Source organism: Eschrichtius robustus, chromosome 6 (genome assembly GCF_028021215.1).
Source record: "Eschrichtius robustus isolate mEscRob2 chromosome 6, mEscRob2.pri, whole genome shotgun sequence".
In the NCBI taxonomy this organism is placed as follows: Eukaryota; Metazoa; Chordata; class Mammalia; order Artiodactyla; family Eschrichtiidae; genus Eschrichtius; species Eschrichtius robustus.
In genome coordinates, this window is record NC_090829.1 from 131,518,335 (window position 1) to 131,541,637 (window position 23,303).

The 23,303-nt window shown below is 36.1% G+C and overlaps 1 protein-coding gene across 9 annotated transcripts in view; it reads right to left on the bottom strand.

Moving 5' to 3' along the window:
* Nucleotides 1–331: 331 nt before the first annotated feature.
* Nucleotides 332–23,303, bottom strand: part of GRIK1 (glutamate ionotropic receptor kainate type subunit 1) — a 424,458-nt gene continuing 401,486 nt past the window's right edge. For 4 of the 9 annotated variants that reach the window (XM_068545737.1, XM_068545736.1, XM_068545733.1 and 1 more), the window contains 3 exons: nt 22,581–22,806; nt 17,545–17,795; nt 332–487 (listed from right to left, as the gene is read on the bottom strand). In XM_068545737.1, coding sequence (XP_068401838.1) covers nt 332–487; nt 17,545–17,795; nt 22,581–22,806 — 633 coding nt within the window. Of the gene's footprint in view, nt 488–898; nt 986–16,057; nt 16,208–17,544; nt 17,796–22,580; nt 22,807–23,303 lie in introns of those variants that run through there. The other 5 variants (XM_068545735.1, XM_068545734.1, XM_068545732.1 and 2 more) reach the window with 2 other exon arrangements.

The window sequence follows — 23,303 nt, forward strand, 5'->3', positions numbered from 1 at the left end:
ACCAACACTCAAACTTATTCTGGAAAAAAAAAACCCTGTTGTTTTATTATTATTTAGAAAGAACACACAGCAATTTATTGGGATGAAAGAGAAAAGGTGAAATAAGTGAACATACAAATTCATTTCAAAAGAATCCGTGCTGCTTCCCAAGTAATCTCGGTCTATGTGAGCTTTTGAAACTTTTGTATTTCTTATATCTGTATGCATAATCCGAGTTATGTATATAGATATATGGAAACACATAGCACAGTTGTCAGAAATCTTTTCTCCAAAAACCTGTAGCAAGCATGTGTTTTTCTTCCTGAAAGCTTCCTACAGGTGTTTTCCTGGCTCACGCCACACTCTCTTTTCTCTGAGTTCGTCTTTGATGACAAGTAAGGATACTTGTGAAGGAAGATTTCCCCTTAGTTCTCGACTTTTTCTTTAACTTTTTCTGATTTTTGAGTGAGATTCCCAGTTCTTCCATGATGGCATTGAAAGAGAGACACTAGAGAACATGAAATAATAGAGCATCAGTTTAACCCACTATCTCCGTGGTTCGTTGATCTGTCTCTTGCCTAGGTTTTTATGATTATGAGATATTGGTCTAAGACAACTGTGCCACAGGTAAATCCCCAGCCGGTTCCCACACCTCCTCCTCCACCCACTGGCCCCCCCCCCCACCTTTTCTACTTGTGGAAACTGATTTGACAAGTCAGCTGGGCAAACTTTGGGGTTTTATTGATAAATGAAGTAGCATAAAACTACCCAGGTAGGCTCTCAAAATAGACAACTTACCTTTGCGGAGACACCAAAATAGAGTTAAATTAAGTCATTTCCCCCAGTGAGATGATCCAAACATTGATAGGATTATCAAGGCATACGGACACTTCAGTAATGCTATAGAAAATGAACAAACCTTCTCTACACCAAGGCTTTGTTTTTTTCTCCCATGAAACCTTACTTTGTTCCTAAAATAAAATCTAATTCTTGATGACTTTCCTTTCTGATAAAAAAAAAGAAAAAAAAAACAATTTTAAATTGTATATTTTCTCCAAAAAAACAGAGAGATCTGGCAGCAGTAATGATGCAGCTGTGGTTGGAATGAAAATAATATGGTACTGAACTGCACAGCAAAGACGATGGCATAATACAAAACAAAAATGGAATTATGATTATAAAATGTTATGCATATGCAGATGGCATATATATGCATATATATCTATTACAATTACACTATGTCTGCTCACATGCACAATATATAAATGGTGTAATAAGACATAATTTGCTGTCATTTCTTCCAGCCAAGATAAGATCTTTGAGTGACAAATTTCTGCTTGTATAGGGATTTCTACAAAGTAGTGTTGTTTTTGATGAGATTGCTCCTAAAACTTTCTCTAAAAACCCAAAGGTTTTGGTAAAGTTTATGGAAGTGCAAGCATTATTCCTTTACCATTAACTCACAAAATAGACATAGTTGAAACCCAAATGATAACATGTCACCAGATGATTTCTTTAGGATGTGAGTGCCTGATAGGAAGAAATTAGTGCTCCATGTGTGCAGAGTATGGAATGTCTTCTGTGGTCCTTGGGTATCAATGTGCAACATGCTTTTTTGAAAATTTACACTCCACTTTGTTCTATAAAAGAGCTGATGTATTTGATATAAGTAGTATTTTTAATTTATCTACTTGATTTGAAAACCAGACTTACAAATTTAGATTCTAGGTATAAATTATCTGCTTACCAGACATACACCTCTAAAAAAAGCCTAGCTGTTTGCATATGAGTTCTTGTCTCTTTTACATCTAAGTGTTTATAGGATTTGAATTTCATTTCCACTTTCCTATGGTATGAAAAAATGAAAATTCAGGTCACGCATGTTAATTTTCTTTCAAATGGTAAGTTGTGGTTTCAGTGAATTGAGAGGGTGTCAGGCCACACAAAGGAAAATTCAGAAATGTTTTCCATGAATTATACTTCAAAAAATGCTATGGCAATTATGTCACAAATGAAATATAATTTTTGTAACATTATGTGATGTGAAATTCGTGTTGCTGCTAAGATGGAATGGATATTTTATAGTGTCACTGTGGTAGACAGTGTTGTATTGGGGTTTTGCAAAATTTGTTCAGAAATTTATCTGAATGGAAGAAAGTTTTTTTGCACAGGACATTTCTGGTTTCAGAAAGTTCATTAAAGTGGAAGGAGGGGAGAGAAGGAAGGAAGGAGGGGAGAGACGGAAGGAAGGAGTGTCAAGGATTTTACATACGCTGTTACACATAAAACTCACAACAGCCTTATAAAGAAAGAGTTATTATGTCCATTATATAGATGGGGAAATTTACTATCAGAGATTTAGGTAAATTGCCCATGAAATATGGCTCATAAGATAAAGAGCTTGCATTTGAACTCAGCCTGTCTGACTCCCCAAACTTAATTGCTTTCACTTGAAATCTGCTACACCATCATTAATTCTTTTTATTAAATTATTATAAAGTGCTTTCTGTGGACTCTTTCCCCATAAAATATGTTAAGAAATTATAATCTTTTTGTTTTATTTGAACTCTCAAATGTTTGATTTTAGACTCTTCACTTTGTTTTGCACTGAAACGACAAAAATGGGTCTCTAGATGTGACTCATGTGGAAGACACAACCAGTTTCACAACACAACTTGAAATCCTTCCTTAACCTATTTTGGGTAAAGGGGCAGTCATAGATCTTATCTTGACCATATGTATCGGTTTTTTCTTTAAAAACAGAATCCTCCTCCAAATTTTTTATTGCCTTAAAATACAACAAACTTCTTCTTCTTCTTCTTCTTCTTTTTTTTTTCTTTGATTACCCCTGGATATTTATTTCTTGCTGCCTGTGTGAGAGTGAATATAAATATAGTTTTATCAGTGGTCTGGTTTCTCTGTCTTTGGTCACAAACTGTGATTTCTTTTTGATTCTTACTTTGTCTCCAACTGTCAAAAAGAAAATGGCAAGATATTGGGGCTGACCTTTCTGCTTCCAAGTTTTTGCTGTAGTCACAAAGAAAGATGACCTTTAAGGCCCCTACCAGCCATGAACTTGAGTAAGCCACACACTCTCATATCCACAGGAAATGAAACTGTGAAGGTCATCTTTCAGCACAGAGTGGCATGGGAGGGGCTCATATTCATTAATCAATTTGCCTATTGTAATCTAAGAACTAAAAATACATATAACATATAAAGATTGAGCTTCTGAACTAGGATCAAAATTATAGTTGCTTTCCACAACTTTCACTTCTGGACTTGGTTTTCATGAACCCCTTCATGTTCATACAGCCACAGAAAAATTATATTTAAAGCATGAAGGTTTAAATTTCTAAACTCCTTCATTAGAAAGTATCAAGCATAATGATGTCCACCTAGCTGCTTTGCTCGAGAGGCAGGGAAACTAGGGGTAGGATACTGCAGCAGTATCCTCCAGTGCTTTGCAGACTCTAAAATCCCCTGGTAGCTTGGATCCTAGATCCTCCCATTTTTCTCTGGTGGATGGAATTCATATTTTTAGTGGATCTATGTATATAACCATGAATTATAGTTATGAGTTGGCTCCTGGTGTCAAAATGCTGGAGTTGAAGTTTCAGCTATGCTGCTTAGTAGCAGTGTTACACTGAACAAGGTGTTTATTTTCTCTTTGACTCAAGTTTTCTTATCTGTAAAATGGAAACAGTAGTGGAGTCCTTTTCATAGAGCTATTATGAGAATCATTAAGTTGACATACATAAAACACTTAGCATAATACCTGGCACATAATAAGTACCTCTTTCTTTAAAATAAAATGTTACACATCACTAGAAATATTTTAAGTCTACAACACTAACTGATCTATCTATCTATCTATCATCTATCATCTATCTATCTATCTATCTATCTATCTATCTATCTATCTATCTATCTATCTATCATCTATCTATCTATCATCATCTATTTTTTTTAGTGAAGCAGAAAAACAGTGACAATTTGATGCTTCTTTAATTTTAACCTTTGCATGACCTTCTCTGCACCAATTCCTTTGAACTTTTTATACCAGTGTTTTAGTTCAAGTAGGTTCTATTCAAGTAGGTTTTATACCAGTGTTTTAGTTCAAGTAGGTTCTATACAGTGTTTAGTTCAAGTAGGTTCTCCCTCTATACATACAAGTAGGTTCTGTGTTTAGTTCAAGTAGGTTCTATACATTAAAGCATAGAATTTTCAGTGCCTATTATTATTTGTTTTACCCAGCCCATAACATGTTTTGGTGTTTATGTAATAATAGACTTTATGACAGCTTGTATCTTGCCCATGATAGGTGCTCATCTATAAGAAGGGAATGGAAACTAATTGCAGTTCCTTGCCATTTAAAAGTATTATCATCTTTGTACATATGGGCCCATTTACAATGAATCCCCATGATGATAAGTTTGATAGGAAAATTCACTTATAAATGAATTTACAGTAGTAAACAATGTGACTGCCAGTTTTGCTGTTCCTGGCACTATGCAAAGATAAAGTGAGGTGTGTGTGTGTGTGTGTGTGTGTGTGTGACTTCTCTCATAGAAGAAAGGAAACGGAGAAATAGAAGTTAGTCTATTAGAGACTGTGGCTGAAACTTCAACTAGCACTGTAACTCTCTTGCCTTTAAAATGAGAAGGACCTGCTTCTTTATTCTGCAGAATGTCATCCCTCTTCTCCACTTCTTCAGTGCCTGTGGTGTGTCCCTCACGAGCCTCCCTTTCTTTCCTTTCTCCTGCCTTGCTTTACATCCCTCTTTGGCTTGTTTCTCTTTATAATTGCTGACTGCATGACATCTCCTTTGGATTAACCCCAAATATTTGATTTCTTGGTACTAGAGTGAACCTGAACTTAAATTATTCTCCTCTCCTGGCACCTTTATCCTTTTATTGCAAATACTGCCCTGGAAGAGTTGGGAGGAGTTAATCAAGTTCTTCTTGTTTTGTACTTAAAATAAACTGCCTTAGGAAAAAAAAAAAAGTCTAGGGTAGAGAATGATTTTTTATGTTGTAGGAAAAGTTGTGTGCTAGAATTTGATTGTTGTTTACAATATTGAAAGAACCAAGGCTAAGCTTTCATATTGGTTGCAAACTTGGCATCAAGATGTGAGTATCAGATGGATTCTTGTTGTATATTTAACATTTATGCATTCAGTGCTTTCACTCATTGGTACATTTAGGAGAACTACTTTGAATATGTAATTTTAAGGGTTTTTCTGACAAATTATGTTTTAGAAGGTCTGGTCTAGCCAAGAATATAATACAGATTTTACATTTTTTTATAGTTTTCTCCCTTTAATTTATTAGGCTCCTTATTCAAAGACATTTGAAGTGATCTGTGACATTGTCTAGTAAATTTTCACCTTATGCTTAGAAGAAAAGAAGGATATAGATAACATTAATGTCATTTTATAGGTGTAAAAATCTTTCATTTTATGTATAGATCTGCTTTAACTTAAAGGCAGGCTGTGATTTGAAGTCTTTTGTAAATATAGAATATCAGTAAATATAGAGCGGATAGGTTGCTGAGAAATAATGTGGTTATTACTACTATTACTATTATTTCCTTGGTTTTGTCAAATTATTGCCGTAGCTGTGCCGAGACAATGTCTCAATGAATTTTTTTTTAACAAGAAGGACTAAGCATTCACATCCTTAATACTTTTAAACTCTGAGGTCTAATGTGGTGTAAACCTAGAATGTTCAACATGCTTTGGGCCTAGAGTCAGGAAGTTTTTTTAAGGAACACGACAGAAGAATCCTACTCGTATGTTTTCTTCTTGAAGGCTTTGGACAGTCTGGTCACCTATGTGCACAAGTGTTTTACTTCTTCACAGGATAATTGATAATCTAAGAACAGAGACCAGACTTTAATCATCCCACATGAATTACAGGAAGGAATAGGGAGGGGGAGTCTTGGAGTAATTATACAGGAACCATCTTTGTGTTCAGTTCTCGTGTTCCAGAACTCAGAATTTAGGTATCATTTACTCCGGTTTTACCAATTTTCTGGGTTTGTTTAGAATCCCTGGTCATCTTTCATGTAACCATCCTTAGGATTTTTAAAAAACGGATCTGTGAGGTTGAGAGTTAGTCACCATATTAGCTTTCAGAATAGTGGTTATGGTGAATTGTGCCCAGTAGCTAATGAGGAAGCTGATTCTCATCTCCTAAGTCTGTGCTAAAAATCTCAGGTGGAGGAAATTTCGACACTGAACAGAAATGTCAAAGTGTGCTTCCCGCCCTTATTCTCACCTGTGACCCAGCACCCATTCCTTTCACAAACCATTTCCCTGCTGATGCTTTAAACTGGCTCTTCATTGGTAACCACTCCCTACAGTCCTGTCTTCCCTTCCTTTGGCTATAGCGTGTAGACATCCCTAACTCACTTTTCCTAGCTCCTTTTAATGCCATGTTTTCACCGTCTTTATGTCCTTTCACCTCTTTTCTTCCCTATTTTATTTTTGTTCCCACACTTAAGGCTTGATGCTGACATTTTAGCTCTCTCAGATTCTAGATTTAAGCTTCTAATTCTTTGCATGAAGGCATGCCCTAGAAGTCTTTGTTTTCCTATCTGAGGTCTTTAAACCAAAAAATATATCTATGGGGGGCACAAGGTTACTTGATGGGGCCAGATACACAAGGATCATCTTTTTTGGGTTCATTTTTATTTAAAGATTTTATTTAGAAAACTTTTTCTTCCATTAAATTAAATGTAACCATAATGTTGAATGTTATTCCCTCTCTCTCTCTCTATATATATATACATGTATACACATTTTTAAAAGAATTCTTACATTTTTCACTTGGGGTGGTTGTCCGGCACTATACCCCCAAGCTTTTAGGGTATAGGAAAATTTATTCTCTGCTAACATTAGTGATAATTTCATAGAAAACTTTGAAATGTGAAGTTAACACTGAGGCAGAACATTTTGATATTGATCTATGTACTTTTTCCAATTCTTCTGAATCTCAACTCTTTTTTCGACTTTTACAGTTGCAACAAGAGCTTTAATATGCATTGCCCTCAGAGTAGGATGACATAGAAAAAAAAAAAAAGAGGTAAATTTGCAGCTTTGAGTTCTTAAATAAACTTGTATAGACCTATGGAAGCTATTGCCGCCTTTGAAGCAATTAATTACAACAGCCAGGTGTTTGAAAGAAGAAAAAAGATGGTGCTTTGAATTGTAAATTTGCCTTAGAGCCTTCAGGATCCAGCATATAGGACTGGGCATAGTGGTGAAGATAGGACTGTTCAGTGTCTGCTTTCAAGGAGAAACGTCCAACCACGTGATGACGCATTCTAGGTGCTGAGGAATACCTGAGAAGGGTCCCCTCACTTGCCACTTCTGAGGTTAAACTCCCAAGAGGTGGGACAAGGAAAATAGCCTGATAGGTGAGGGGACCTAAGAACACTGGGAAATTGTGCTCACTCTCTGTCCTAGACTCTCAGAAGAAGCAGTCACTTGAGTGGAGAACTGTCCTCTGTCTCCCATGGCCTCTGAATAGTCCCAAGAGCAGCTGCCCCAGAAAGGGCACAGAAGGGGTAGATGGGTATCCCATTCAAGCCTGATGACTGAAGAACAGACAGTTGTTTCTGCAGTGAGGATAAACTTCAGGTGGGCTCACATACCCAAGGGTAAGCAGCTCTCTTTGCCTAAAAGTGGCAGAAATGTTGGTCTGCATGCCAAACCAAAGTGCCCACAGTGTCTTCTCCTCTCTGGAGTCATTGCCAGAGGCCAATGTAACTTTCTTCTCCGGCCCTCTAGCTTTTCTTTGGCTTCCTTACATCTCCTAAGCCTGCATCAGCCCCTCTTGCAAGCTAGGAGCCTGCATGCTTCCTCTGGATTTGGTCTCATATGAACGTGACCAGGCTCTGTTCTCATAGCCTGAGTTAGTACCATGGGGACTGGCGTTCCCTCACTTCACAGAGACGAGGGTCTGGTCCTTCTGGCAACTCAGAGGCTGAGTTAGGGCCATAAAAATAAAATTCCAATAAATTCTTTGCATGCCTTGTTGTGCAGAGAATGGTCCTGCCTTTGAGGTAAATTGACTCTGATGTAGGTTTTCAGATCCCCATAGTACCCGTGGACATAGCACAGGGAGTCCTTGGGGTACCAGCTTATACCCACATATAATGGATACACTTTTTTCTCAAGTTACAAACCCTGGTATACAAAAAACGAAAAACAAAAACTACACGATGCCATTAAAAAAAATAACAGAATTCACCATAGCTTATCGGTCCCCATCTGCTAGTAGATCTTGTCAACTCAAGGTAACTCACTTTTGGTTTAAAACTAAGTTTTCATTTGGTTAATGGCACAGTTACTACAGGCCTCTTCCTATCTCCCTTCTCCTTTTTTCTTTTCCAGGGGTGTCTGGGCTTAGGAGAGATTGATAGAGAGTCTTGGCACTGGTGATAGTGGGAGCAGCTGGTCCATGATCACCTTCTATCCTTTTGATTCCCCCTGGGGTGTGACATCCTGCCAGGCCATGGATGCTGCTCTCTATCTCTGCTGCATCCTCTGAGATGCCTGTGGTCTCACCATGGTCTCCATGTCAGGTCTACACATTGAATCGTTTCCCTTCCAGCCTCAAGTCTTCCAATCCACTGGTTCTCTCAGCCCTTCCACAAAGCTCTTTGTTGGGAAAGGCCATGAATTTTTAGATGCTTTCCCTGGAATGCTCTGAGGTTAAGCAGGACTCTATGAAGCTGTTCAAAGGATCACTGCCTGGACATTGATATTCTACCATTTAGGAGACAGTTGGATGTATGATATCTCTACCAGTCTTGCCATCTATTGGGTTACAAACTGTGAACACAACAACGGCACTTTCTGTTCAGGATCTGCCCTGAAATTTTCTGAGGTTTCTATTTTCCTGTCCCTCGAAGTTAGGACTTGGCTCAGGGATGGTCATTAGGCCTTCTCAGGGATTCGGGTAGCATCTAAGCCTAATGATTTCCCTTTAATATTTTCTTTCTTTCCTAGTGGTCAAAAACGGGTCAGAGATTGGAAAAAGAGGTAGGAGAACATTATTATGTATATTTCCTCAACCTTGACCCTCTGGGCTTTAGCTTTTGCTAATTAGAGATAAACTTTTTGAATTAAAACAACTAACTTATTTAACAAAACACTTAGGTGTTGAGATTGAAAGCCATGGTTTTTAAGATTTTTGTCTGTGCTACAAGTTTGTAAAACCCACTTATAACTGAAAAGCTAGGAGTTTGAGTCATCTCTAGCTTGGAAGCAATGCATATAAAAACCTTGATGCTTGATGGTGGAGGAAGGTAGGGGTAAAATCAATGGAAAATAAAAGCACATCATCCTTTTCCTTTGTTTCCCTTTGTCTCTCTTTAGCAGAATTATTTAAGTCCCACTTACAGAATAGAGACTTTCCAGAGCACTCCAGCCCCATTGATCTCCCTCTTTGTGGAATTGTGATTGAGTAATTGGTTTCATAGCTTCGAATAGCTCCCTAAATTTATCCCCCCCCCCTTTTTTATACCTAGTCTATAGGCTCACCAAAGTCAAAAATTATTCTACTTCGGAAATCTTCCCTGTGTTTGTAATGATTTGCTTATGATTTATTGGATGGGAACCCTCTCAGTCTTTGATGCCACGATAGCTGTTTTTCTCTATATCCAGAGCCAGGCATTCTATCCTAAGTATTGTCAGGGCAAAGTAATTCTGTTTATTACCATAAGAATTTAATGTGTTCAACATAACCACACAATCGTAATAAATATATTTATATATATAATATATATATACAAATATGTTAATCTATATACATATATACTTATGTGTGTGTGTGTATATATATATATATATATATAAATACACATAAATTCTCCAAGTTTTTTTTTCACTGCTTCTACATTTTAATTTCTTCCCACTTTCTACTAGAATTAAAAAATACTGTGGTTGGAAGAGAATTTTAACTGCAACACCCTCTTTCCACAGATGACAGAACTGAGGATGAGGGAAGTACAACGACTTGCCTAAAGACACATAGCCATTCGACAGCAGTACAGAGACTTGGATTCTTGGCTTGTGATTCCCAAGTCACCTTTCCATTGGGCCACAAACATCTTTCAGAGTTTGGTTTACATGGTGGTGCCAACTTGTACATTTGAAAAGTTATTTCTAAACGGATGTTAATTGCTTTCTGGCCTCTCTGTTAATTAATGAATGTTTGGGTTTCCAGGCAAAGAAAAGCCTCTTTGCACAATTACAGAAATAACCTGATTAGAGACTTTTCCAAATCACTTGCTAAATAAGTTAATCAGACTACAGAAGAAATAAAGCCAAGGACACTTGGATATTTGATAATGTGCCAAGTGACCGTGAGGAAAGATAAATACCAAATGAGAGCAGGCTATCTATAGACAGTAGTTTTTTAGTTCTTATGGTTGGTAAAGACTAAGTGATCAGGAGAACATTCGTTTTTGAAGTTGGAAAATTGGAATATTTTAATATTTTAAGTCTGAACCCTCCAGTTGAAAAAAGACAAAAAATTCTGGCTAAGCTAAATTAAAAATTTTAATCACTAAGGAGAACTACAGTAACTTCTTTACATCACTCAGGTTTTACTCATTATTTTTGTGTGTATCTGGATGTATACATTGTAATGTGGAAAATCATTGCTGTGCAGTACGGCCAATTAGCCATGTTTGGGTTGACAACTACGAAGCTTAGATTCTGCAGGGTGCTGAAACCACATAACACATTTGTAATGTTGGTTTTCTATCACAAGAATGCCTTTCTCTTTGCAAATAGAATTTCTTTGAAAATTTAAAGGAGAATCCCATTTTCCATGATACCAGTCTCTGTGGAAAGGATTTTGAAAACAAAAATGATTTTAATATGCTTGTGCATCTGGACATAAAATTCCATAACTGTGAGAAGCATAATGAGATGGTTCCTAAAGGCAAGTTAAAACTGCAGCATGGAGCAGAATTTTTTCATTATCAATAAGAGTTAATTAATAATGCCACTTGGCACAGTGAGTTGAGCAGAAAATAGTATGGGAAGTAAGAATGCTTTGCTTTCCTTTTGCTTTTCAAGGCTGTTCAGGCTACTTTTAAATTGCTTACTAGGAAATAGACCTTAGAGTATAAGGGTCATGGGCTTTGAAACTAATTGGGATCCTTTATTTTTCTGCTATGCCACAGATGGCTCATATAGAACATAATATAGTGCTAGGCAAATGCAGTGAGGTATTTAGAAATAATTTTCCTTGGATAGGTTTATAATCATATAATCCTGTTGATTTTCCTAAGGGCACAATCTCTATCCAACATGTATTCCTTAGGTAGTTCTAATTTTGCTGGAAAAACTTTAAAATAATTCAATTTATAATTTTAGTGTAAAACAAAATAAGCTTTAGTTTTTCCCTTATTGCATTAGGTTATACAGCCTTGTTAAGAAACAAATTAGACAACATTACATGCTCCATAGTTGTTGATGTATTTTTCAATCTTTTCATACCTCTCTGCTCTCTTTCTAACTTGAAACAATATTTCTCAGAGTATAATCCACAGATAATCTGCCAGTGTTAATAAAAACTCACACTTACTGCCTTATTTGAAGTCACACTGCTGTATCCAAGTTAATTTTAATAAAAACTCATGCTTACCAACTACTTTTCAGTAAAACAATGGTATTTAGGGTTGTTGGGAGAAAACTCATGTAAGAAAAACTATTTTAAAAAACCCCCTGTATTGAAGATAATTTTAATGAAATTAAAATTTGACCTAATGACCTAATTTTAGAAAAAAAACTGCTATATTTAAGCTAATTTTTATGCAAACCAATGTGCATAACTAGTTTTAAGAATTCATTTTCAGGTTTAGTTAAAAATTCCAATTCCTGGACTACACTTACTGAGGAGGAACCTCTGGAATTACAGCCGAAAATCTGTAGCTTAAATTATTTCCCCAGGTAATTCAGATGTACACTGAAGTCCGAAAACCAGTGACATAAAAAATAAAGTTTGAAAAATTTTCTTTTATGTTCAAGACCCTTTTTTTTTCTAAATTCACTTAAAATGCAATGGCCCCTCTTGGGGTCACTGTGGTCTTAGTGGTCATTTACTTGATGGCAAGAATTGGTTGTCTGAGAGCATATATTATATAAAAGGAGAAAGAGGAAAGTATAAGAAACTCAGGGTCTGAAATGAATGGCGGATTTCTCAAGGGAGGAAGAAAGCACAGAGAGAGAGCAGAAAACTACCTACTTGAATATCTTGAGTAGGCCTACCACTTATAGCTAAACAGGAAGATTATCAATTGAATATAATGACATTTCTATCTCAAAGATGTTCACAGATTCTTCTTGAATTCTCCTTAGAGAGGGTTTATTAAATACTTAATGCTAAATATATGCTGTATATCTTGCTTGAAATTAATGATCCTGCCTCTAGAATCAATCAATAAATAGCAACAACTTATTGAGTGCCAATTATACACAGAAGAGTATGCTTTAGGTCATTACTACACACTAGAATCAACAAGGTACCTTAAAAACTGCTATTGTTCTGCCCCCACTCCAGACTAATGAAATTAAAATTTCTAGAGTTGAGGTTCATACCTTCCACTATGTCTTCATAGATTGCCATTTTGGGTCCTTCTCTTGGGCGCAATGAACTTGCTGTTGATTTTTGATGCTTGTGAGAGGAAAAATGCTCTTAGAGATAGTTTGAACCTCTAAATTGAAAAACCTGTTTTCCAAACCAACTCTGTTTTAAAATGTGTGATAAATTGTATTTATTGCTCATGTTACCAGAGAGCAATACTTAATTTCTCTATAAGGAACTAACATCTGTTAACCAATATTTATTAACAGCCCTCTTATAAATGATTTAATTTTCTATGTCATTATATTATTTTATTTAATTATCAAAGCAAATGTAAGTCAGTATATTACCTTCATTTTTCAAATGAGGAAATTGAGGTTCAGAGAAGTTTCAGAAAAAAACCATCCCCGATAATAAATGTTATTGTTTATTGAATGGCAGCTCTGTGCTAGGCATGGTATTAGGTGTTTTGTACATTATCACTGGATGAGATACACATTATCATACAAGTGTTCCCTGTAGAACATTGGTCTGTCAAGATGCTTTGGAGGAAAAAAGATTCTGTGATCTAACAGGTTTGGGAAGTACTGGATATTTTTCCTTCTTGTTGAAAATTCTCAATGTATTAACATATTAAACATACTGAAATGTCATGCAGTAAAGGGGCGTTTGTCCTGGTGCTCCATGGGTTACTCCACCATGAAAATCTTATTTGAGTAACACTTGCCAATGAAAACCAGTTTGAAAAATACTCCTTCAACACAATCTTATGACCTAGAAACTATATCCCCCTATTACATATTAAAAAACTAAGGCTCTGAGAAATTCAGTTATTTGTCTACAGACATTCAGCAAGTGACTCCACTAGAACTTGAACCTAAGTTTGGCTGATTTAGAAAATTCTCTTTTGATTCTAAGTGTAGGACTCTGGGTCACTGACTCTGATATCTATTTCAGAGTCAACTGTTAGTAAAGCTGAAATAAAATTGTGGAAAGGATTAAATGTAATACAGTAAGTCCCTTACATACAAAGGAGTTCCGTTCCGAGATCGTGTTCATAAGTCCAACAAAGTTAGCCTATGTATCCAATCGGCTATATAGTACTGTACTGTAATAGGTTTACTTTTCACACAAATAATACATAAAAAACAAACAAACACAGAAAATAAACGTTTTTAATCTTACAGTACAGTACCTTGAAAAGTACAGTAGTACCAACTACATCACTGCTGCTTTTATGCTTGCTTCCGGACATACTGGGCTTGAAATAAAGATACTATACTACTGTACTCTATACAGTACTGTACAGCAAAGTCCACAAAAGCACAACCACTTGTAGAGAATGTACGCATGTGACGATGTACACCGGATACGGGAGCTAACTTACATGATTGGACATGAGAACGCACGTTTGCATCTTTGAAAGTTCGCAACTTGAAGGTTCGTATGTAGGGGACTTACTGTACTGTATGTTAAAACACTTTGAAACCATAAAATAATATGTAACTATCAGAATTAGGTAGTATACAGTTTAAAGTAGTACATAAATATTAATTTTATCCAAACCTCTGAATGACACTTTTAAAGGATACTCTCTATAGAAAGACAAGTTTTGTTACCATTAACCCTGATCATCTATACCTCATCAATCACCATTGAACTTTTTGGGTAGCATTTTTGATTTATTAAAGAGTCCTTGGGAATATAAATTTATGTAATTTGTGGTTTCTATATATAGAATCAATGAATTATGAATTATGTAATATTTATTTCAACATCTGATGTTTTTGATTATGAGGATGTGAACTCTGATCTAGGGCAAACAGTATGTTGCTTTTACCCCAATAACAGCTAATAAATGTCAGTGTAATTTATAGATATTTCCTTAAAAGTATATTTATTTAAAGAAGAAACCAAGACTGAGAAACAATCAGGGCAAGAGTCAATTCTCCTGAACATGTTTTACTGGAGAAATCTAGAGTTGATTGAAGAGACTCGTGATTCAAAAACTGTAACCCATTTAAAGCTAAACAAAGAGAAGGCAAAATGCTACATGATTACACAGATGGCCTATCTCTACTTCTGAGAAATATGTTTTTGGGGAACACTTCACATGTCAAAAGGTAACCCCGTTAAGGAGAACAAAGACCAACTTATCCCATATTGAGGGAAGATGAAAGGCATCTTCAATTCCCCTATTCACTGTGAAGAGGGAAAGAGCTCAGAGGGACAGCAGACATCCTGTCACAACAAGTTAAGTGTGTAGTTGGCTTTCTATGTCACAAGCTCAGTTAGAGTGAAAATTATTTACAGCATTTTGAATGCAGGTGGGAAATAAATCTACAGAGATCCGTAACTAATGTGTATGGAAATTCTTTCCTCTATTTATTTTCTCCTCCTTGTCCTTCTCCCCAGTATACTTGGAATAAATTGAAAATGGCAAAGGATCCAGAGGAATGAGTGTGAAAGTGGCGAGGCTCAGAAAAGATTGCTACAAAAACAACCACTCTATTAGGACAGGAATGAAATTACATCTTGTGAAAAGATGTTCTTCAGTGCAAAGAATGAGGGCAAGTGAGTGGAAAATAGAAGAGGCTAGGCATTAATTTCTAGCTTAGGACTGTGCTTGGAGCTTGCAAAATATAATCTATAGCTTGAAAAAAAAATCACAGTTCCTTAAAGATTCTGAGCATACTACCTATCTTAACCTACAGAAGATTGTTAAGCTCTACAAGTAAATGTTACTTGAGAGCTTGATGGTAATGAATTTCTATGCAGGGATCATTTTTGACTATGTTGTGTCTTCCTGAGTGATGTTCACCTTAGCTAATGCTCTTCTTTCATGACACCAGAGGTTTCAAGTTTAGTTTTCATTTTCTGGGTCACTTTTTTGAATCTTTAAAATCTAAGACTTCTTGGAGTCTCTGTGTAAATAGTACATTTCAAATAGTAGACAATTTGAATTAAAAATTAACATTGTTAAGGAGTTATTATGAAAAGATGGGGCTTTGGGTACTTGGAAAGTGTGGATCTACAGAGTGTATGGTACAGGGAAAAGGAAAGAGGAGAAAAAAAGGTTCACAAAGATGAAAATAATTCCTCAAAATATCATTTTGTTTTCACGCTTTGCACTGTTGAAAGTCTGAATCTACTTTTGCATGAGGCAAGAGTTGCTTATTTTTAATACATGAAAATACAACTAAGATAACCATTCTCTTGATGGTATAGCCAATTCCTGTAAACACACATATCTTGGAGTCTGTATACCCCTAATATGCTGCTGTTTCAATATAAAATGCACATGTGTCTCCAGTGCATTGAATTCAATGTTCAGAGTACATGAGTTTTGCTATCTTAAAACAAGGATAGGGATTATGGCTATTTATGCTTAGTAGATACAGACATCATCAACACCACCAATTAGCAGAAGCAGTTTCTACTTGGCACAACTTTTTTTTTTTTTTTAATGATTACACAGTGTGAATTGAGGACTGTGTCCGAATCCCTCTCTCCTCTCGAATTAATTTGCCACATTCTAAATCCGTAGATAAAGTGGTTCCAGAAGTGGAGTTGGTTGGATGGGTTTGCTTACACTGCAGTCCATAAAAGAAACAAAAAGCCTTGCATGCAAAAGAAATGAGAAAAATATAGAAAAATGAATAAATCAGAAGCAAAAATGGGCGTTTAAATGAAAATTTAAATCAAATGAAGCTGACAATTATGAGAAGCACATTAAAGCATAACATATACAAGTTTTTGGTTTTCAAATTATTTGCATAAAACAAGACACCTCAAGAGCAAATCGAAAGTTAAAGCAGATCAGTCGATTCTCCCTTTTAATTAGACAGTTTTCTCTAACAAGGTCTCTGAAAATGGTGCTTCATGTTCTGACAATTGCCTTGTAATTTTGGGAAAATTTTCTGGATGAAAACAGGTTATAATCAATCATCCCCATCTCTGGGAACTTAAGGAGAGTTTCCACTTAAAGGAAGTGGGACTCGTATGAGATTATTAATCAAAACTGGCTACATTATTTGTGGGGTCCAGAACAAAATGGAAATGTAGAGCCCCTTGTTCTAAAATTATTAAGAATTTTAAGACATTGATAGCTGAGCATTAAACTAGGCCTGTTATTAATCGTTCGTAGTTTCAAAATTCTAACAATACTTTTAAATTGATTGGGTAACCAAATACTCTACAATGGGCATGAGCTTTGTGTTTTGTTTATTCTCATACGCTTATGAAGGAATTACCTTTAATAACCGTCATCTTATTCAGAATAGTGTAAGCTCTTGATGTGATTTTCATCAAAACTAAAAGTAACAGGCAAAAAATGGTTGACTGTTGAAATCAACCATAATCCTAAAATTTAGAAAAATAGATTCTTTAATATATTTTATCGTCATTCTGTACTGTTCATCATTTTTATGGCAAATTTTTTTTTTGTGAATTATTCTTTTACAAAACGTACTTTGACAGAGGTAAATGCTCAGTTTCAAAATATTACATTTATATCTTTATATAAATTGCTTTGCATTAGTACATGTGCTCAATACCTACACTTAGGAGATGTAACATTTCTCTCAAAGATCTTTTTATATATTTTCCAATTTTGGATTTACTTCTTCCTTGTTCTGTCTAGGGTTTCTATCTTAAGAGTAAATAACTGTTAAAGAAATTAACTGAGTTTGGAATTTTTGCACTGTCATTCCAAATAGTGATAATTGAATTTAGTGTATAAGGTACTTCCTTCTTCTCATTAATAAATGATGGGGCTACAGTGCCAGCAGCACCTGGCAGGGATTCAATAGCTCTTAGCTCTAACTCAAAAATGGCCCTTCTGGGCATCTAGTTCAATAGACTGTTACAAGCAAAGGGCAAGCATCCTTTAAACCCCCAAACTTAAGACAGATAACACAAACCAAAAACCACCCGGTCCTAGAAATAGATGACTCACCTGCTCAATAACGTTGTTTTTCCGTGATTTGTATATAAATTCTCCAATGGCTACAAATACAGAAAGGACCAGTCCAGCAGCCAGAACAATGAAGATACCCCCAATATTTTCTACTCCCAGAGCACTGGCCTCTTTGTTGTCTTCCTCGGGGCAGCCATTTCCCCGCCACCATTTCTCTTTCATCATATGCAGTTTCCCCTCTTCTTGTAATTGAAGAATAGCAATAGTAATTTTATCCCGGTAAGGAGAGCCTGTAAGCGAGGTCATTTGGATATTGGTCACCAAAAGGCTGAAGGTGTGAAGAAGGATTATTGTCTTAGAGGTAACTACATTATGGCTGTTGGAAAACCCCAACCCATAAGTTGACTAGCAAAGGGCAATCCTATATTTTGAAGGATCTAAATAATTGGACAGTAAAAAGCTGACATGTTGAGATTAACTCTTACCCAAACTGTCTAATATTGTGACAGCCTGGCTAAATGATCACCAGTACCATTTCCTCTTCTTCCTAAGGGAGTAGCTAGACATTTCCTAGTCTTCTTTACAATTCATTGTGGTGATTGACCGATTGCTAGCCATTGGGAGCTAAAGCAATGTATGACTATTTCCAGTCCTGTCTCATAAATCCTCCCAACATGATCCTCTACTCTTTCCCTCTCTTTCCTCAAATACTCAGCATGGAGGAAAGGATTTTAAGTCACTAGGGATAGTGGAACCACCAGTTAGAAAGGGATTGGGTCCCAGGATGACTGCATGAAGCAGAGTCTCTCTTTCAACCCACTGTTGGACCATGACAAGTTCAAGAAATAAATATGTATTGTGTTGGCCACTAAAAATTTGCAGATGTTGGTTATAGTAATTAGTCCATACTGACTAATACACCTATTAGGATACTCTTATGAGTAGGTTTTGAATAATTTAAACAACGTTCAGCTAGGTTTAGAAAATTTGCAAGCACTTTATTGACATTATTTATACTCTATTTTCTAGTAATGCCATTGAACTTTTAATTATGTTAGGGCTAGAGAGCATCAACATGGTCCTGCAGCCACAGCTTGTGCAACACTGGATTCCTATGTTAATTAAAGCAAAAGGAGAGATTAAAAAAAAAAAAAGATGGTAAAATTTCTTTACCTAATTTCTCCTTGGACGCTAAGGATTTTTGTAAGCGTTTCTTCTACTTAGTAGGAAAGTAGTACATTCTAGCTCTTTCTGTTTGTAAACTTTAACGTTCTTCTTGGTGGAAACAGAAAAATGCAAAAAAAGTAGCAAATAGAAAAATGTGGCATCTTAGAACCAGAAGAGATCTTAGGAACCATATAGTCCCAGTCTACTTATTTTTAGAATTGAAGAAATTGAGGATGTGAAGATATGGGTGAAAGTAATAGTTGCTGGTAGAGCCAAGAATTTAACTCAATTCTCCTAACTTCTCTCTTAGTGTTATTTTCATTAAAGTTTCTCCCTTCACCCCCATGTCATCTCCCCCCTCCCCCGTATACCTTATGTTCTAGGGCATGGTTAGAAAAGCAGAAGATTAATATTGTGACATTTGTCATTTTTCCCATTCCTCCCAAGACTTCCTAAAGTCATTGTCAGTCCCTCAAGATCAAGTGTAAAAGAAGAGCAAAATGTTTTGGAGTTAGATTGTGGCTTATCAATTAAAAGTATGGATTTTTGGTGAGAAAATGGCTCTTGAAAGCCAAATTAAAAGATATTGGCTGCTTGCTTAAACAACTCCAGAATAATGGTTAGTGTCAAAATTAGCACAATTCACAATAGTATGTGAACAATTAAGTGAATCAAGAGAGCTTTGCTTTAATGTACATGAAAGTGCTTTGAAGAGTGTGAGAATGATCCATAGGGTAACAATTGCAGCAGTAATCATAGCAGGTATACACTGCTATTTACTGAGTGGGTACTCAGTAAATGCTGACTGATGCTTTCCTTTTGCCTTCAGGCTGCACAATACCTAAAATATTTCAGGCAGATGGGGATTGGATCTCTGTTCAAGGTGGGTCTCTAAGGAAGGTAATTTCCAGCCTCCTGGTAACCTGTTTAAGCCTTAACTGCTCTCGTTCTCTTCAAGTTTTATTTTAAATCCCTCAGGAGGCACATTTCCAGAGCTTCTGTCCTGAGAGTCTCTAAGAAACAGTCTTCGATTTTGTGTTGTGACTGAGCAACTTTGCCAATCTTTGACTGTGAGAAGGAATTTTAAGCCTTAAGGGAGTCAGGGCAAGACCAGAAGTATGTGGAGAATTTTTTATATCTGTATATATTTTAGCTTCAATTTTTGTTGTTGTTGTTGCTTAAATGGACTGAATGACATTGGAAGTGATTTATTACAAGTCACTTGAAAAAAATACATATGTATACGCACGGATCTTCCTGAATAGCAGCTGATCTTTCTTAAAGAGTCAATGCATCATAGAAGAAACATCTCACAAATTTATCCAACAGCTGTATTCCCAATGGATGTATTCTCTCTGAGGTCTGCCATCTGTTCCAATTATTCCTTCATTGTTTTAGTTTTAAAAGGATGACAGGTTTATAACCACTATGAAAAATTCCTAGAGTGTATTTCTTTTCATCTAGGGAGGGGGAGAACTCTTCAACTTTGGAATTTTTATGTCAGAGAATGCATGAGGTTGGCAAAATGTAGACTGAACTGGAATATTCAAATCTCTTTATATCATATTATATAAAATATAGTGATACTCATCACAGGGTCAGCCTCATTCACATGGAGACAGAGTTATTTTTAAAGTGCTGCATTAATTTAGGAGTGTTTCAGAAAGGACCCCTTGCTGCTTCCCCATCCCTCACCAATATTCCAATATTTTAACTTGAGTTGTATTTCATTCAGTAGAAGAAATGCCTATTAAAAGTCTCATATTATAGTGTAAATATTCTCAGAAGAAGTGATACACATTGTTATTTTCTATCATTACTACCAGACTGGAAATTTGGTGGGCAAAGAGGGGAATTAAAAGGTGGTGGAGATGGAGCAGAGGATGGAATGGTAAAAGTGCAGTTTTCAACTTTATAATTTAATCTAAAGATGGTTCCGTTAAGAAACTGTAGTTGCTTTTCTAAGAAGACGCAGAATATATTACAATCAATCATAAGGTCTTGATTTTGAAAAGATTCAGGCAAAGGCACCCAATCCTGGTGTTCTTGTCTGACTCATGGTCCATTTAACTAAAATCAGCAGTGATGGGATATAAAAAATAACACGTCTAGCTTCTTTCTCCAGTCTTAAAAAAAAAAAAAAGGGTTGTTGCTTGTGAGTTATTGTGAAGTGATGGAAGGAGGGTTTTAAAAAAAAATAAAAAAATAAAATGAAATGATAAAGCCCGGTTAGGGAGATAAGACATTGTTTCTCAAATCAAAAAAAAAAAGCATAGTATCCTTTTAGTTAGTGTCTAACAATCCCACTGAGTCCTCTGCAGAGCACACCGACTTAGTTTTAGGAGAGCTTACCACTTGAGAAAAAAATGTACACTTCACTTGAAATACTGGCATTTTCATCAGGAAAAGTTATTGGAAATAAAGGGGCAAGAAGGTAGTTACAGTTTCCCTAGCCCAATCATTCTGAAGATTTATTTAGAGGACATACATAACAACTTATTTAGAGGAAAAGGAGATCTTACCCCATTGATGTAAGTTAATCTCCTTATAGCATATATTTCTAGCATCAGATAGATTGCATGGAGTCAAATTGGTCATGTATTCATGTTCAAAGGTGGAGAGAGTTGCCTTCTTTATCTGGTTAATCAAATTAGTATTGATCAAAAGTTGAATATGGGCTACATAATCTTTTTTAAAAAAATAAATTTATTGCCAAATTAAGCCATCAGGAATATTCACCTAAAATCTGATTTTTTTTCATGAAAAATAGAAGATCTGATAATGTTGGGCTCAAATTCCCACAGCTACTGACCTGAAAGGCAGCTGCCCTCTTTAGATGAATATGTTGTCTCTAATTCTCCATACTTGCTACCATTCCCTACTGCTTCTTCAAACCAACAAGCTTTATTCAATTATACCTGCTTGGCTTCTGTAAGCGTTTGAGTTTGCGATCCCTGTCTAGTGTTGAGGGAACTGGATAATCCCTTTCAACAGGTGAAAATAATAATATACCTTGGGTCCTTAATTATCTGATTTAACTGTAACTAGTATTTCTTATTGGACTGACCCAGTGGTCTAAGATGGCCTCCAATTCCTCCCCTTGGGAATGCTTATCAAAAAATTACTGATGACTCACTTGAGAAGAGCAGATTGCTACCATATCAGAACCTTATACAATACAGTTTCTGTAGTAAGGGAAATAGAGAGTTTTCTATAGGGAGGTCATTGTCGCTTGAATACAGAATATAGTTCTATATCCCAGACATGCAAGAAGACCTAGCTGTGTGGGTCTGTATGCCTACAAGGTAATAATATCCTTAGATTGAGCAGTGGTACAAAATCAAGGACTAGGAATATTTGGAGATTTTAGATATTTATTAATGATTGAATCTGACATGTTGCCTGAGCAAATTATAATCTAATCTTTATCCTTTTTCTTTTGACAGATATAGCTTTGCTTTTCTATCTATTTACATGGAACCCTAGCTCTTTAACTTTGTCATCTATATGTATAGTTAATTTTGTTGTATTCTAATATAATTTAAGATAGAAAAAACTATACAGGGATATATAGGAACTGAAGAAAATAATGAGAAGAGTGTTAATTAGGAAGATTTTCTTTTAACAATATTTGGGGTAAAATAATAAAATCTATGTACTCAAATGTATATACAATGGTAGAACTTGAAAGAAACAATGAGTTAAAAGTTTATTAGGTTAAATATCTTGGAATCTTCAATTCAGAGCATGCCTATGATCTGTGCCAGCATTTCCTTTATTTATTAGTCCACTGAAGGCATTGTAGACTTTCTCAGAATGTAGAGTAGATATCTCTGAGCCCGTTCCTTTCTATACTTTGTAACTGACATTGCCCATCTCAGTCTTTGCTACTGCCTTGCCTCTCTTACCTATAGGTGTTCCCACTCCATAACCTTTGGAGTCAATGAGGCCCCCGATCTGAGTGAGGTTGCAGTTTCTCTGCATCACATACTCAATGTTGGTGGACTCCATCAGCAAGGCATAGTCAGTGGTGAGAACTCGTTGGATGCCCTCATCACTGTTTTTGACCAGGGCAGTCTGCTGCCTGCTACTCATAAAAGCCCACATCTTCTCGTAGGTGGATATCTTCGATTTCTGCAGGGAAAGAAAGCACACCCACCAGCAGAGAGTGCTGAGAAAATATGTCCTAAAGCTATTCAAAATCCCTGGAGTTCAAATAGCATAGGGAGGATTCTTTCTCTTTAGATAGGAAACCGATATTGATGATCCTGGGACTTCAGTTTGGTAGTTGAAAGGAGCCCAATTCACTACAGGAAAACCTTTGGAGGCACTGAGGCAGCTATAGAGGAAAAAGAAATCCTACTCAACTGATGTAAGACATAGCCTCAAGATCCTTTGGCTGATTTCAATAGGGAAGAAAGAAGATTAGTATCAATGACAACATTTGCCTAATGAACTCTGGCCACTTAAGAACAAGTCCTCAAGGCCCACTAAGCCAAGGGGTGACTAGATCACCCCAGGACTCTACTCATTTATTCCATTGTCTTCAACGACTTAACTTCAGTAGGCATTGTTTTGCTTTTTTCTGCTATGTAAGTTTCAATACCTGATCCAACATTCGTTTGCAGGGG